At 40.0% G+C, this 15,200-nt stretch overlaps 1 protein-coding gene across 1 annotated transcript in view; it reads right to left on the bottom strand.

Moving 5' to 3' along the window:
- FBXO36 (F-box protein 36) overlaps nt 1-14,589 on the bottom strand; it is a 97,620-nt gene extending 83,031 nt beyond the window's left edge. The window contains exon 1 of the mRNA XM_007453266.1: nt 14,489-14,589. Within this exon, the coding sequence (XP_007453328.1) occupies nt 14,489-14,584 (96 nt within the window). The 5' untranslated portion in view covers nt 14,585-14,589. The remainder of the gene's footprint in view (nt 1-14,488) is intronic.
- Between the last annotated feature and the right edge of the window lie 611 nt (nt 14,590-15,200).

Here is a 15,200-nt window from a genome sequence, read left to right as displayed (position 1 = left end):
ATCGTCAGGGAAATGAAAACCAAAACCACAATGGGGGGCTTCCCTGGTGGCGCAGTGGTTGGGAGTCCGCCTGCCGATGCAGGGGACACAGGTTTCTGCCCCAGTCCGGGAGGATCCCGCATGCCGCGGAGCGGCTGGGCCCGTGAGCCGTGGCTGCTGAGCCTGCGTGTCCGGAGCCTGTGCTCCGCAACAGGAGAGGCCACAATGGTGAGAGGCCCGCGTATCGCAAAAAAAAACAACCAAAAAAAACCCCACAATGGGATATCACTTCATATTTGTCATAATGGCTATTATCAAAAAGACAACAAATAACAAGTGTTGGTGAGGATGTGGAGAAAAGGGACCCCTCGTGCACTGTTGGTGGGAATGTAAATTCTTGAAGCCACTATGGAAAACAGATGGAGGTTCCTCAAAAAATTAAAAATAGAACTACCATATGATCCAGCAATTCCACTTCTGGGTATTTTTCCAAAGAAAACAATAACACTAATTTGAAAAGATATATGCACCCCTATGTTCACTGCAGCATTATTCACAATAGCCAAGATGTGGAAGCAACCAGTGTCCATCATCAGATGAATGGATAAAGAAGATGTGGTCTATATGTATAATGGAATATTACTCAGCCATAAAAGAATGAAATTTGCCATTCATGAAAACATGAATAGACCTAGAGAGTATTATGCTAAGTGAAAAAAGTCAGAGAAAGACAAATAGCATATGATTTCACTTATATGTGGAATCTGAAAAAGAAAGAACAAGTATAACAAAATAGAGTCATAGATATAGAAAACAAGCAGTTAGTTGGCAGAGAGGAAGGGGGTGGGAGTATGAATGGAATAGGTGAGAGAAATTGAGAGGTACAAACTTCCAGTTACAAAATAAATGAGTCACAGGCATGATATGTACAGAGTGGGTAATACAGTCAATAATAATGTACTATCTTTGTATGCTGAGAGACGGTAACTAGACGTATCATGGTGATCATTTTGCAATGTATAGGAATACGGAATCACTATTTTGTGCACCAGGAACTAACACAGTATTGTAGGTCAATTATACTTCAACAACAAACAAACTTACAGAAAAAGAGATCGGATTTGTGGTTACCAGAGGCAGGGATGAAGGGAAGGGGGAATTGGATGAGGACGGTCAAAAAGAACAAACCTCCAGCGATGAGATAAATATGTACTAGGGATATAATGTATAATATGATTAATCTATTAACACTGCTGTGTGTTATAAATGAAAGTTGTTAAAAGAGTAAACCCTAAGAGTTCTAGTCACTAAGAAATCTTTTTTATTTTTATTTTATTTTATATTGATGTGAGAAGATGGACAGTCACTAAACGTATTGTGGTAATCATTTCCTAATGTATGTCAGTCAAATCATTATGTTGTACACCTTAAATTTATACAGTGTTGTATGTCAAATATATCTCAGTAAAGCTGGAAAAAAAATAAAAGAATTACAAATTATCAGAATTAGTAAGTGAATGAGAGGGCAGACAGCAGAAGCAAGAAGAACTACAGTCCTGCAGCCTGTGGAACAAAAACCACATTCACAGAAAGACAGACAAGATGAAAAGGCAGAGGGCTATGTACCAGATGAAGGAACAAGATAAAACCCCAGAAAAACAACTTAATGAAGTGGAGATAGGAAACTTTCCAGAAAAAGAACTCAGAATAATGATAGTGAAGATGATCCAGGACCTCAGAAAAACAATGAAGGCAAAGATCGAGAATATGCAAGAAATGTTTAACAACGAACTAGAAGAATTAAAGAACAATCACCTAGAAGAATTAAAGAACAGACAAACAGAAATGAACAATACAATAAGTGAAATCAAAAATACACTAGAAGGAATCAATAGCAGAATAACTGAGGCAGAAGAACGGATAAGTGACCTGGAAGACGGAATGGTGGAATTCACTGCCACGGAACATAATAAAGAAAAAAGAATGAAAAGAAATGAAGACAGCCTAAGAGACCTCTGGGACAACATTAAATGCAACAACATTTGCATTATAGGGGTCCCAGAAGGAGGAGAGAGAGAGAAAGGACCTGAGAAAATATTTGAAGAGATTATAGTCGAAAACTTCCCTGACATGGGAAAGGAAATAGCCACCCAAGTCCAGGAAGTGCAGAGAGTCCCAGGCAGGATAAACCTAAGGAGAAACATGCCGAGACACATAGTAATCAAATGGACAAAAATTAAAGACAAAGAAAAACTATTGAAAGCAGCAGAGGAAAAATGACAAATAACATACAAGGGAACTCCCATATGGTTAACAGCTGATTTCTCAGCAGAAACTCTACAAGCCAGAAGGGAGTGGCATGATATATTTAAAGTGATGAAAGGGAAGAACCTACAACCAAGATTACTCTACCTGGCAAGGATCTCATTTAGATTCGATGGAGAAATCAAAAAGTTTACAGACAAGCAAAAGCTAAGAGAATTCAGCACCAACAAACCAGCTCTACAACAAATGCTAAAGAAACTTCTCTAAGTGGGAAACACAAGAGAAGAAAAGGACCTACAAAAACAAACCCTTAACAATTAAGAAAATGGTAATAGGAACATACATATTGATAATTACCTTAAACGTGAATGGATTAAATGCTCCAACCAAAAGACACAGGTTCCCTGGATGGATACAAAAACAAGACTCATCTATATGCTGTCTACAAGAGACCCACTTCAGACCTAGGGACACATACAGACTGAAAGTGAGGGGATGGAAAAAGATATTCCATGCAAATGGAAATCAAAAGGAAGCTGGAGTAGCAATACTCATATCAGATAAAATGGACTTTAAAATAAAGAATGTTACAAGGGACAAGGAAGGACACTGTATAATGATCAAGGGATCAATCCAAGAAGAAGATATAACAATTATAAATATATATGCACCCAACATAGGAGCACCTCAATACATAAGGCAACTGCTAACAGCTATAAAAGAGGGAATCGACAGTAACACAATAATAGTGGGGGACTTTAGCACCTCACTTATGCCAATGGACAGACCATCCAGACAGAAAATTAATAAGGAAACACAAGCTTTAAATGACACAATAGACCAGATAGATTTAATTGATATTTATAGGACATTCTGTCCAAAAAGAGCAGATGACACTTTCTTCTCAAGTGCACACAGAACATTCTCCAGGATAGATCACATCTTGCGTCACAAATCAAGCCTCAGTAAATTTAATAAAATTGAAATCATATCAAGCATCTTTACTGACCACAACGCTATGAGATTAGAAATCAATTACAGGGAAAGAAACGTAAAAAACACAAACACGTGGAGGCTAAACAGTATGTTACTAAATAACCAAGAGATCACTGAAGAAATCAAAGAGGAAATCAAAAAATACCTAGAGACAAATGACAACAAAAAGACGATGATCCAAAACCTATTGGATGCAGCAAAAGCATTTCTAAGAGGTAAGTTTATAGCAATACAAGCCTACCTCAAGAAACAAGAAAAATCACAAATAAACAATCTAACTTTACACCTAGAGGAACTAGAGAAAGAAGAACAAACAAAGCCCAAAGTTAGTAGAAGGAAAGAAATCATAAAGATGAGAGCAGAAATAAATAAAATAGAAACAAAGAAAACAATAGCAAAGATCACAGTAAAAGTAAAAGCTGGTTCTTTGAGAAGATAAACAAAATTGATAAACCATTAGCTAGACTCATCTAGAAAAACAGGGAGAGGACTCAATTCAATAAAATTAGAAATGAAAAAGGAGAAGTTACAACAGACACCACAGAAATACAAAGCAATCTAAGAGACTATTATAAGCAACTCTATGCCAATAAAATGGACAACCTGGAAGAAATGGATAAATTCTTAGAAACGTATAACCTTTCAAGACTGAACCAGGAAGACACAGAAAATATGAACAGGCCAATCACAAGTAATGAAATTGAAACTGTGACTAAAAATCTTCAAACAAACAAACGTCCAGGACCAGATGGCTTCACAGGTGAATTCTATCAAACATTTAGAGAGGAGCTAACACTCATCCTTCTCAAACTCTTCCAAAAATTGCAGAGGAAGGAACACTCCCAAACTCATTCTATGAGGCCACCATCACCCTGATACCTAAACCAGACAAAGATACTACAAAAAAAGAAAACTACAGACCAATATCACTCATGAATATAGATGCAAAAATCCTCAATAAAATACTAGCAAACAGAATCCAACAACACATTAAAAGGATCATACACCATGATCAAGTGGGATTTATCCCAGGGATGCAAGGATTCTTCAATATATGCAAATCAGTCAATGTGATACACCATATGAACAAACTGAAGAATAAAAACTATATGATCATCTCAATAGATGCAGAAAAAGCTTTTGAAAAAATTCAACACCCATTTATGATAAAAACTCTCCAGAAACTGGGCATAGAGGGAACCTACCTCAACATAATAAAGGCCATATATGACAAACCCACAGCAAACATCATTCTCAATGGTGAAAAAAATGAAAGCATTTCCTTTAAGATCAGGAAGAAGACAAGGATGTCCACTCTTGCCACTATTATTCAACATAGTTTTGGAAGCTCTAGCCGTGGCAATCAGAGAAGAAAAGGAAATACAAATTGGAAAAGAAGATGTAAAACTGTCACTGTTTGCAGCTGACATGATACTATATATAGAGAATCCTTAAGATGCCACCAGAAAACTACTAGAGCTAATCAATGAATTTGGTAAAGATGCAGGATACAAAATTAAAGCACAGAAATCTCTGGCATTCCTATATACTAATGATGAAAAATCTGAAAGAGAAATTAAGGAAACACTCCCATTTACCATTGCAACAAAAAGAATAAAATACCTAGGAATAAACTTACCTAGGGAGACAAAAGACCTGTATGCAGAAAACTATAAGACACTGATGAAAGAAATTAAAGATGATACCAACAGATGGAGAGATAAACCATGTTCTTGGAATGGAAGAATCAATATTGTGAAAATGACTGTACTACCCAAAGCAATCTATAGATTCAGTGCAATCCCTATCAAATTACCAATGGCATTTTTTATAGAACTAGAACAAAAAACGTTAAAATTTGTATGGAGACACAAAAGACCCCGAATAGCCAAGTCTTGAGGGAAAAAAACGGAGCTGGAAGAATCAGACTCCCTGACTTCAGACTATACTACAAAGCTACAGTAATCAAGACAATATGGTACTGGCACAAAAACAGAAATATAGATCAATGGAACAGGATAGAAAGCCCAGAGATAAACCTATGCACTTATGATCAACTAATCTATGACAAAGGAGGCAAGGATATACAATCGAGAAAAGACAGTCTTTTCAATAAGTGGTGCTGGGAAAACTGGACAGCTACATGTAAAAGAATGAAATTAGAACACGGCCTAACACCATACACAAAAATAAACTCAAAATGGATTAGAGACCTAAATGTAAGACCAGACACTATAAAACTCTGAGAGGAAAACATAGGAGGAACACTCTTTGACATAAAGCTCAGCAAGATCTTTTTTGATCCACCTCCTAGAGTAATGGAAATAAAAACAAAAATAGAAAAATGGGACCTAATGAAACTTAAAAGCTTTTGCAAAGCAAAGAAAACTACAAACAAGATGAAAAGACAACCCTCAGAATGGGAGAAAATATTTGCAAACACATCAACGGACAAAGGATTAATCTCCAAAATATATAAACAGCTCATGCAGTTCAATATTAAAAAAACAAAAAACCCAATCCAAAAATGGGCAGAAGACCTAAATAGACATTTCTCCAAAGAAGACATACAGATGGCCAAGAAGCACATGAAAAGCCGCTCAACATCACTAACTATTAGAGAAATGCAAATCAAAACTACAATGAGGTATCACCTCACACCAGTCAGAATGGGCATCATCAGAAAATCTATGAACAACAAATGCTGGAGAGGGTGTGGAGAAAAGGGAACCCTCTTGCACTGTTGGTGGGAATGTAAACTGATACAACCACTATGGAGAACAGTATGGAGGTTCCTTAAAAAATGAAATATAGAACTACCGTATGACCCAGCAATCCCACTACTGGGCATATACCCTGAGAAAACCATAATTCAAAAAGAAACATGCAATCCAATGTTCATTGCAGCACTATTTACAATAGCCAGGTCATGGAAGCAACCTAAATGCCCATCAACAGATGAATGGATAGAGAAGATGTGGCACATATATACAATGGAATATTACTCAGCTGTAAAAAGGAACAAATTGGGTCATTTGTAGAGACGTGGATGGTTGTAGAGACTGTCATACAGAGTGAAGTCAGTCAGAAAGAGAAAAACAAATATTGCATATTAACGCCTATATGTGGAACCTAGAAAAATGGTACAGATGAACCGGTTTGCAGGGCAGAAATAGAGACATAGACGTAGAGAACAAATGTATGGACACCAAGGGGGAAAGTGGCATTGGTGGTGGTGGTGGGATGAATTGGGAGATTGGGATTGACATATATACACTAATAATGTATAAAATCGATAACTAATAAGAACCTGCTGTATAAAAAAATAAATAAAATTCAAAAATTCAAAAAAAAAGAATCAGTAAGTGACTTAGCAAGATCACTAGATGAAAGGAAATTTACTGGAAGCAAAAATCAGTTGTGTTTTTCTTAGTAGCTACAAATGGAAAATACAATTGTAAAAGGAGTTTAAGTTACAATAGAACAAAAAAGTCAAAAACACCTAGAATTCTAGCAAGATATATGTAAGATTTCTACACTATAAGAAATCTTTTTTTTTGTTTGTTTGTTTTTTTTGTTGCTGTACGCGGGCCTCTGACTGCTGTGGCCTCCCCCGCCGCGGAGCACAGGCTCTGGACGTGCAGGTTCAGGGGTCATGGCTCACGGGCCCAGCTGCTCCACGGCATGTGGGATCTTCCCAGACAGGGGCACGAACCCGTGTCCCCTGCACCGGCAGGCGGACTCCCAACCACTGCGCCACCAGGGAAGCCCTATAAGAAATCTTTGAGCAAAATTAAAGCATATCTAAAAAATTCTGAAAGGAAGGATATACTATATTTGTGGATTGAAAACTTGGCATTGTAAAGATGTCGATTCACCACAAATGGACCTATACATTCATTACAATCCCAATGAAGACAGCAATAGGTATTTCTGTGGAAACATAAGCTGATGGTAATAATAAATAAATAACACAAGTCGTGAGATGACTAACGAGTTAGAACAATGATTTTCATGGAAAAGTGAAATTTGACTGATTTCGTATTGGAAGAAGACAAGGCAATATAAATACTTAACAAAGATTTCTTCAGTATTTGCTGCTTTGTACCAGGCACACTGCTGGGTGTTTTCCAAAGGGCATCCACAGAACCTCAGATCCTGAGATGCTCAGAGGAAAAGGGGTTCGGTAGTCACATGCCCGTACGAAAAGCTCGGGCTGCTGTTTCCTCTCAGAGATTCCTGTTCCACAGCAGGATTTTAAAGCCTCTGAGAAATTTCTCAGAAGAAAAGCAAATAGAATTGTGTTGAACCCAGGACTTTCCAATCTTATTTGATCATGACCTCTCTTTGAGAAACACTGGCCTGGAGTGCTTTTTATATTTTTTGGTTCTCACCATTATCTGTGAAGTAGCCAAGGTTGAACTGTCCATTTTACAGATGAAGAAATGGAACCGCAGGCAGGTGAAACTTACACCAGGTCATATAGCTACTAGTACAGGATCTTCGACGCACCCTCAATTTTTCAAAAAACAAAACAAACAAAAAAATTCAGTGCTTTTTGTAGGGTCAAACACTACTTTCATGTGAAATAGCATTTCAGAGATGGAATAAACCTTAGTGATCTCTTAGACTAGTAACCTTATTATGCTGATGAGGCAACCGGGGGGCCCAGACAAATTAAGTGTTTTGCCAAGGGTCAAGAGCTTACAGACTAGTAGGAGGAATAAAAGGATCCATGACTCAGTGACTCCCAATTAAGTGCTCTACTGCCCCATATAATTAGGAGGCAAATTTGTGTCAATGGAGGGTGAGGCCAAATTAACTGCCCAGATTGAGTAGGCACTCAGAGATGCTGAATGAACGATTTACCTGGGAAGTGATACTGGAGCTCTATCAAGTCCTCATGTAATTTTTTTTTTATATAAATCTATTTATTTATTTATTTTTGGCCACGTTGAGTCTTCATTGCTGCGCGCGGGCTTTCTCTAGTTGCGGCAAGCGAGGTCTACTCTTAGTTGCAGTGCGTGGGCTTCTCATTGCGGTGGCTTCTCTTGTTGCAGAGCATGGGCTCTAGGCACGCAGGCTTCAGCAGTTGTGGCACGTGGGCTCAGTAGTTGTGGCGCACGGGCTTAGTTGCTCCGCGGCATGTGGGATCTTCCCAGACCAGGGCTCAGACCCATGTCCCCTGTCTCGGCAGGCAGACTCTTAACCACTGTGCCACCAGGGAAGTCCTCTTATGTAACTTTGAAATGAGGATTTAGGAGCCATTTGATCACTGGGTTATGATAAAGGACTGAATATTGTTATTTTTAAAACTTGAATCACCTCGTTGGTATTATTTTCTCCCTCTCCCCTGAAAAATGCCACAGGCCACCTTAAAAACTTAATAGGAATTTCAATTTCTGAGTAAACGTGATTTCACAACTTTAATGGGGCAGATCCTGGAGTGTCACAAGCTGCGAATCGCTTTTCTGGAGTCTCAGATATGAGGAACAGGAGAGGAATAGTGTGGGAGAAGGCACGAGCACCTGGCTGATCGTGCCGTGCAGGGAAGGGTATGTTCACTGCAGGTGCTGCTGTCAGCAGGAGCCGGAAGAAAAAGCCAAGCGCTCCCAGAGGAGGCCCTGCAGGGCTGGGCTGAAAGTTCTGAAGTGCAGTGAAGAAGGGAAAAGCTTACCTTTAGGAGCAGAGGAACATGAGGGCCTCTGAGACACAGCTGAAGAACAGAAGGGTAAGTCTGGCCTTAAGCAATGGGGAAGAGGAAAGTAAGCAAATGCAAGCATCCCACTGACCTCTGTACTTTAAAAAGAGCAGCAGTAGTTCTTTCTGTGTAGAAACGTTTTGGTCGTGGCTGGTGGCCACCGGACAGAACGGGCATCGTGGCTGTGGAGCGCCATCAGTGGGAAAGTTCCATTAAGGACAAGGAAAGAGTAAAGCAGGGGCAAACCTGTTTCCTCTCCTCTGCTTTATCTTCTCCACTCATATGACTCCGGGGACCTTACGTGGTGGGGGGCAGGGCTAGGGCAGAGCATGGTTTAGGGGTTCCTGGGTCCCCAAAATATTACTGGGAAAATATCACCATAATATCAAATTGACTGCACCCCATCCACCTCCCAAAATGTGCAATCTGGCGTCTATTTGACATGATTCCAATTTATTTGAGAATTTTTGTCCTTTACGCTTTACTGGAGGGCAAATAAATCTATTCAGTAGACCACCTTTGCCTGACTTCATTCTCTACAACTCTCTCTCTTTCTCTTTTTTTTTTTTGGCTTCACGGCTTGCACGATCTTAGTTCCCCGACCAGGGATGGAACCCAGACCACAGCAGTGAAAGCCAATCCTAACCATGGACCATCAGGGAATGCCCTCCACATCTCTCTTTTTTAGCTCATTAGTACAATCATACACCCAACAAGGCGAGGGAGGGCAGTCCCTTAGTTTCTCAAAAGTAATTACTACCTACATTGAAAACAAAAACGAAAGCAAAAATAAATGTAAGGCCAGGGAGTTTCTAGACACTAAAATCTCCTTAAAATTTTATAAGCAACCATTAACCCAACTTGCACCTCCTCTAAATTTATGGAGTTAGGCTCACCCCCGCAAAGAAAAACACAGCAGGATCTTTGATGACACCGTCATTGATGCTGCCCATCATTTAGTGTGGGAAGTGGCTCAAAGGTAGTGCCGGTGAAACAGGAGGAAGATGACACACAGAGCAGGGCAACTTCTCAAAGTAAGTTATCCATTTATGTTTTCATTTTAAACCTTTATTGCTTTTCTCTGATTATAAAAATATTACTGTAGAAAAATTCAGATCTTTCAGAAATATGTGATGCAGAAAGTGAAAGTAATCTATAACTCCATCCATAAGAGTGAATCACTCCAGCTTATCCAACATTTATTTAAAACAAAATAAAACTGTTGTTAATGTTCTTTTTTAAATGGGATCATACTATGTTTATTGAACTCAGCAACTTGCTTTCCTTGCTTAAGATTTTATTTGGTCTATTGAACAAATAAAAGATCCATCACATCTTTTTCAAAAGACTGAGTCATATTTTATGGAAAGATTTACAATTATTTTACTTTGGTGTACATTCTTGCTCACATGTGAAAGCATTTTTGGATATAAAATCCTAGATATGGATTTGCTGGGCCAAAGAGTGCATGGATTGACATTTCTATTAGACTGTACTAAATTTTAAATCTTTCAAATTGAAAGATTTAAATCTTTAATCTTTTAACTCTTTCAATCTTTTAATTTAAATCTTTCAACCTTTCTGTGGACTGAATTGGCACCAGCACAATTCTTTGTTGTGAAGTCACTGAAATGACAGCTTCCTGTCACAGGCTGGCATGGGACCTCAGGTGTTCTCCGTTTGTCAGTGCTACAGCTAGCTCTAAAGCATGTGAAAAATACTTGCCACTTTTGGGGAGTGAGCTTTCGGATTTGTTTTTTTTTTTTCAGATGACATTAGCTTCAGGTATCTTTTTGGAGTTTTGAGTAAGATTTAATGAGATAGATAAAATAAGACTAATCTATTTTGTAATTCTTCATCCTTCTTTCATCTGCTGGAGTGACTATAACATATTGGTGCTCTTGGGGCAACCACCTGTGTTATTAGGAGCAAAAGGCCATATCTGCCAACTCTCATCTACTTAGCATATAGTTACTGTTTCTAGCAGTTTCCCCATATTTGTTACATTAAACCTAAGTCACCAGTTCTGACCACCTTAAGCAACACTTCTATTTCAAGTGGACAAATAAGACAGAATTCTAAGAGTAAAATACTTGTAACAGTACCCTCCTGGACCTCATGGTCTAAAGTGATTTTTGCTTCCTCTGGACTCATAGATTTTAAAATGCTTGCACTATTCATTAACTTGGCAATTGCTCAAGAACCTCCTTTGGACTTAAAACAAAAGTTAAACCATTAGAGTGTTTATATAAATCAAGTCACTAACTATATTCTTCTCACTAGACTATACGCTTCATGAGAGGAGGGACTTTGTTTGGTTCACTGATGATTCCCTGAATCTAGAACAGTACCTGGCATATAAAAGATGCTTAATATTTGTTGAAGGAATGATAAATTCTTCAAAGGCAGGAATCTTCTTATATTTTGCATCCCCACAGTAAATGACAAGTTGCTGATTAAAATTAAGGAAAGGGGGGCTTCCCTGGTGGTGCAGTGGTTAAGAATCCGCCTGCCAATGCAGGAGACACGGGTTCAAGCCCTGGTCCGGGAGGATCCCTCGTGCCGCGGAGCAACTAAGCCTGTGCGCCACAACTACTGAGCCTGCCTTCTAGAGCCCACAAGCCACAACTACTGAGCCTGTGTGCCGCAACTACTGAAGCCCGCGTGTCCTGGAGCCCATGCTCCGCAACAAGAGAAGCCACTGCAATAAGAGGCCCATGCACCACAACGAAGAGTAGCCCCTGCTCTCCACAACTAGAGAAAGCCCGTGCGCAGCAACAAAGACCCAATGCAGCCAAAAATAAATAAATCTATATTAAAAAAATAAAATAAAATTAAGGAAAGGATCTTCATTCAGAAACACAACTTAAGACTTTCTTAGAAGCTAAGTGTGAAATATCCCTGGCCTAAGTAATATTCAAGATTCTTTCTAGCCCTAACTCACTATGAATCTACTAGTTTTCAAAGAATTAGAAACCAATATAATATATATTATATATATAGAACTAGAGTAAAGAATAATTGGGTAAATCTTTGATTTAGAAAGCAGGGCACTGATTTTTTTAAGCCTCTGGATCATCATTATAAAGATCAGATTTGAGAATTACGCTATATTGACCTCAAGCTATATTCTCTAAGTCCCTTTTTTGAAAGAAAAAAAAATCATGGCATCAAGTTATTAACTGGAAATGTCTCTATAAGCATAAAAGTATGATTTTAATGTCACTGTATAAGCAAGAAGGCAAAGGAAATACTAATGTACAATATTTATATATTTTGAACTATGGCAATAGTGGTATGATGCTAATGAGAGATATATCTGCCTTTAAATCAATGTCAAATGTGCAGTTATTTGGATTTAAAGAGAATAAAAATAAAAGCAATGAAAAAGAATAAAAAAGGGAATCACAGTGAAAGAAACATCCATCTAAATCTGGAGCACATTTTGGATAATATACAACATTTTGGGGAATAAAGGCAGAAAGAAAGAGAAAATATGTACAAGAATCAATTTTAGAAAGTCACTCCAGAAAAAAGTCCATCTTATAAAACACATTGTAATTCTAGTCTTTTAGTACTTATTTATGTCAGATTGTCTCTCACTCGATGTTTGGTTTCCTGTGCTGAGACTTAGAAAACTTATCTTGTGGTTAGAAACTAGCATATTCTCAAGATGGTTGACTGAAAAGACTATTTTTTAGATTTACTATTTTTTTTACAACAAATTTTACTTTAAAAAGAGAGTGAATTAATCAGATTTGAGATTAACTCTCACTGGTAGAACTGTAGTGAATATGCTCAGTCTGCTTAAAAGAAGAAAAAAGATCAGAACTTGCAAAGGATTTTACATATAAGCAATGGGACAGAAAAAAAAACAGGGCCTGAAATAGATGAGAGTTTCTGACGTGTTTAAAAAAAAAAAAGAAGAAGAAGAAAGAAAAAGAAAAAAATTAAGAATACTGGGGGAGGGGCAAGAAAAATGTCATGAAACAGTAGTTGAAGGAAGGCATGCGCCCAAGTTAGACCAGGGAGCAAAGTCTGAAGAACATCAACAACAGAACCATTCTTGGGGAAAACTAATAACAGGAGGACTGCTATGGTTAATTTTCTAAAACAGAAAGGTAAACAAGTAATTTACAGTATAATACACTTATAATACCAGACTCGCAAGAATAAGAAACACTCAAACAATTTTTAAAGACAAGCTATGGAAAAGGCTGTAAAAATTAGAACATTCTAACTTACTTGAGGTAGATAAAATAGAAAATGAAGTCAGAATACATAAAATATTGCTTTCAATCACTCATGCCAGATGTGAAGAATTGTTAGGATCATACATCTTATATAGCAAATGGAAAACAGTCAACCCTAAAATAAATGTACAAGAAGAGTAAATTTCTGTCTTTAAGAAATTAAAGAAATTCCAATTAAATGTGTAAAAATTTTCTTTAAGTGTTCAATTAAAATTTTAAGTTCGATAGGCTCTCAATTGATATTACGCTTGTAATATTTATAAATCTTAGATCTAGAAATAAATATACATTATTTCTATTTTAAAAGATGCTTTTGAAGCTCTAAAAATCATTGTCTATTTTATTGAAGGGCTCATGGAACAAACTGATGAAATATTCAATACGTACACAAAAACAAATATATACCAAGTTCTAAATTTCATTTTTTAGGGAATACCATTTTTGAAAGTGCAAGGTGCACGAATATCTCGGTGACAGGTGTAAGCTCAGCGAGGAATTGGAAACGAGTTCCGAGTGGAGGACCCATTTAACTCGATCATTTCATGGGCACAATAAATCATCCACAAAGCCCACCTTAAACAGCTAAAGTAGTCATAAAAATAGGCCGATAGTTACTTGAGTGATAACATAATCCTCGGTCTTATTGTTGCGAAGCAGATGTCATAATGGGTGGGGCTGACGCGCAGAGCAGCTGAAACATTTTTGTACCACCCCCCGCACACTTTCAGTGGGATAGAAGGGGCTCCGAAAAGGTAAGGAGAAAGCTCTCAACGCTCAATTCCTACTAGAAATGAGGAAGTTTTGATGTGGCCTTGGTACACGTAAAGACCACAATAAGATGTGAAAACCCCCATAATTAAACCCTCCCCTGGAAAAGAGATCTTCCTTTTCTCTCCTCCCCTGCCGGCTCCTCCTTGGGACACTTGGCTGAGTCTTTCTTTCCCTCCTTCCCACGCTGAGGTGAGGCTGCACGCAAGCCAGGGACGCCTGTTTTTCTTTTCGCGCGGAGGGAACTCTGCGGGTAGGAACCCGGGGTGACAGAAGGGAGCGGGCGGCGTTGTGAGGAGGCCAAGAAGGCTCTCCGGGTACGAGCCGGGCTGGGGTTGGGAAGGGACACGCGGGCCGCCGGGCCCGCAGAGGAGGCCGAGGTGACGAGGGAAATCTCCCGGCTCGAAGCAGGGACCCGGCGCTTCCGGCTGGCCACAGCCGCTCTCGGCCTAGCGCGGCTCGCGTTCCGGGCTCCACCGGGGCGGGAAGAGAGTTACTAAAGAGGGTAACCGCGGTTCGCACTTGCCTGGGACCGGGTGACCAATAACTGGTAATAGTCTTTGCTCGGCGCCGGGCCTTGTCCTACAATTTCGAACAGAGTCTCCGGCAGCCACGACGCCATCTTGGGACGCCACCACCGTCGCTAAGACAACCAGGAAGGGGCGGGGCCTGATTGGGGTCATGGGGCAAAAGCCCTGGTTTAAATCGAACCCTCCTTTTGACTTGGCGGAGTGTTTCTAACTTGGGGTGATTGTCCCCTCTTCCAAGGGTTAGAGGGAACTCTGAGCCGTGAAATTTGCACCTTGAGGTCCCGGGTGACCCGAAGGGGAATTAGTTCCTGCTACCACCGAGGGGAGGGGGTGACCCCGGCGGAGGGATACCAAGCGAAGCACCACATTCCCCTTCCTGGTCCCTCGAAGGGATCGGGAGGAGATCGCAGGCCGCTGGGGAAGTCGAGCCGGGCGTTGGGGGAGGGAGGGGCGATGTGATGGGCTGCGAGTAGGCAGCGGGGGCCTGTCCCGCGGACGAGCCCGTCCGGCTGATTCGAAGGGAAAAGTAGTTCCCGGAGGGTGTTGGAACGGGTGGGGAGGGAGGCGGTGCGGACGGAGGCGCACGCCGGGCGCGGTGCTGCGGCTCAGCTGATAATTGAAGGGACCCGAGGAGCCGCCGCCGCCGCGGCCGCCGCCGGGGGGGGGGGGGGGAGCGAGTGGCAGGTACTGCCGCGCCACCGAGGCCGG

This window comes from Lipotes vexillifer, unplaced genomic scaffold (assembly GCF_000442215.2).
Source record: "Lipotes vexillifer unplaced genomic scaffold, Lipotes_vexillifer_v1.1 scaffold471, whole genome shotgun sequence".
Taxonomy (NCBI): Eukaryota; Metazoa; Chordata; class Mammalia; order Artiodactyla; family Lipotidae; genus Lipotes; species Lipotes vexillifer.
This window is presented reverse-complemented; position numbering and strand designations above follow the sequence as displayed.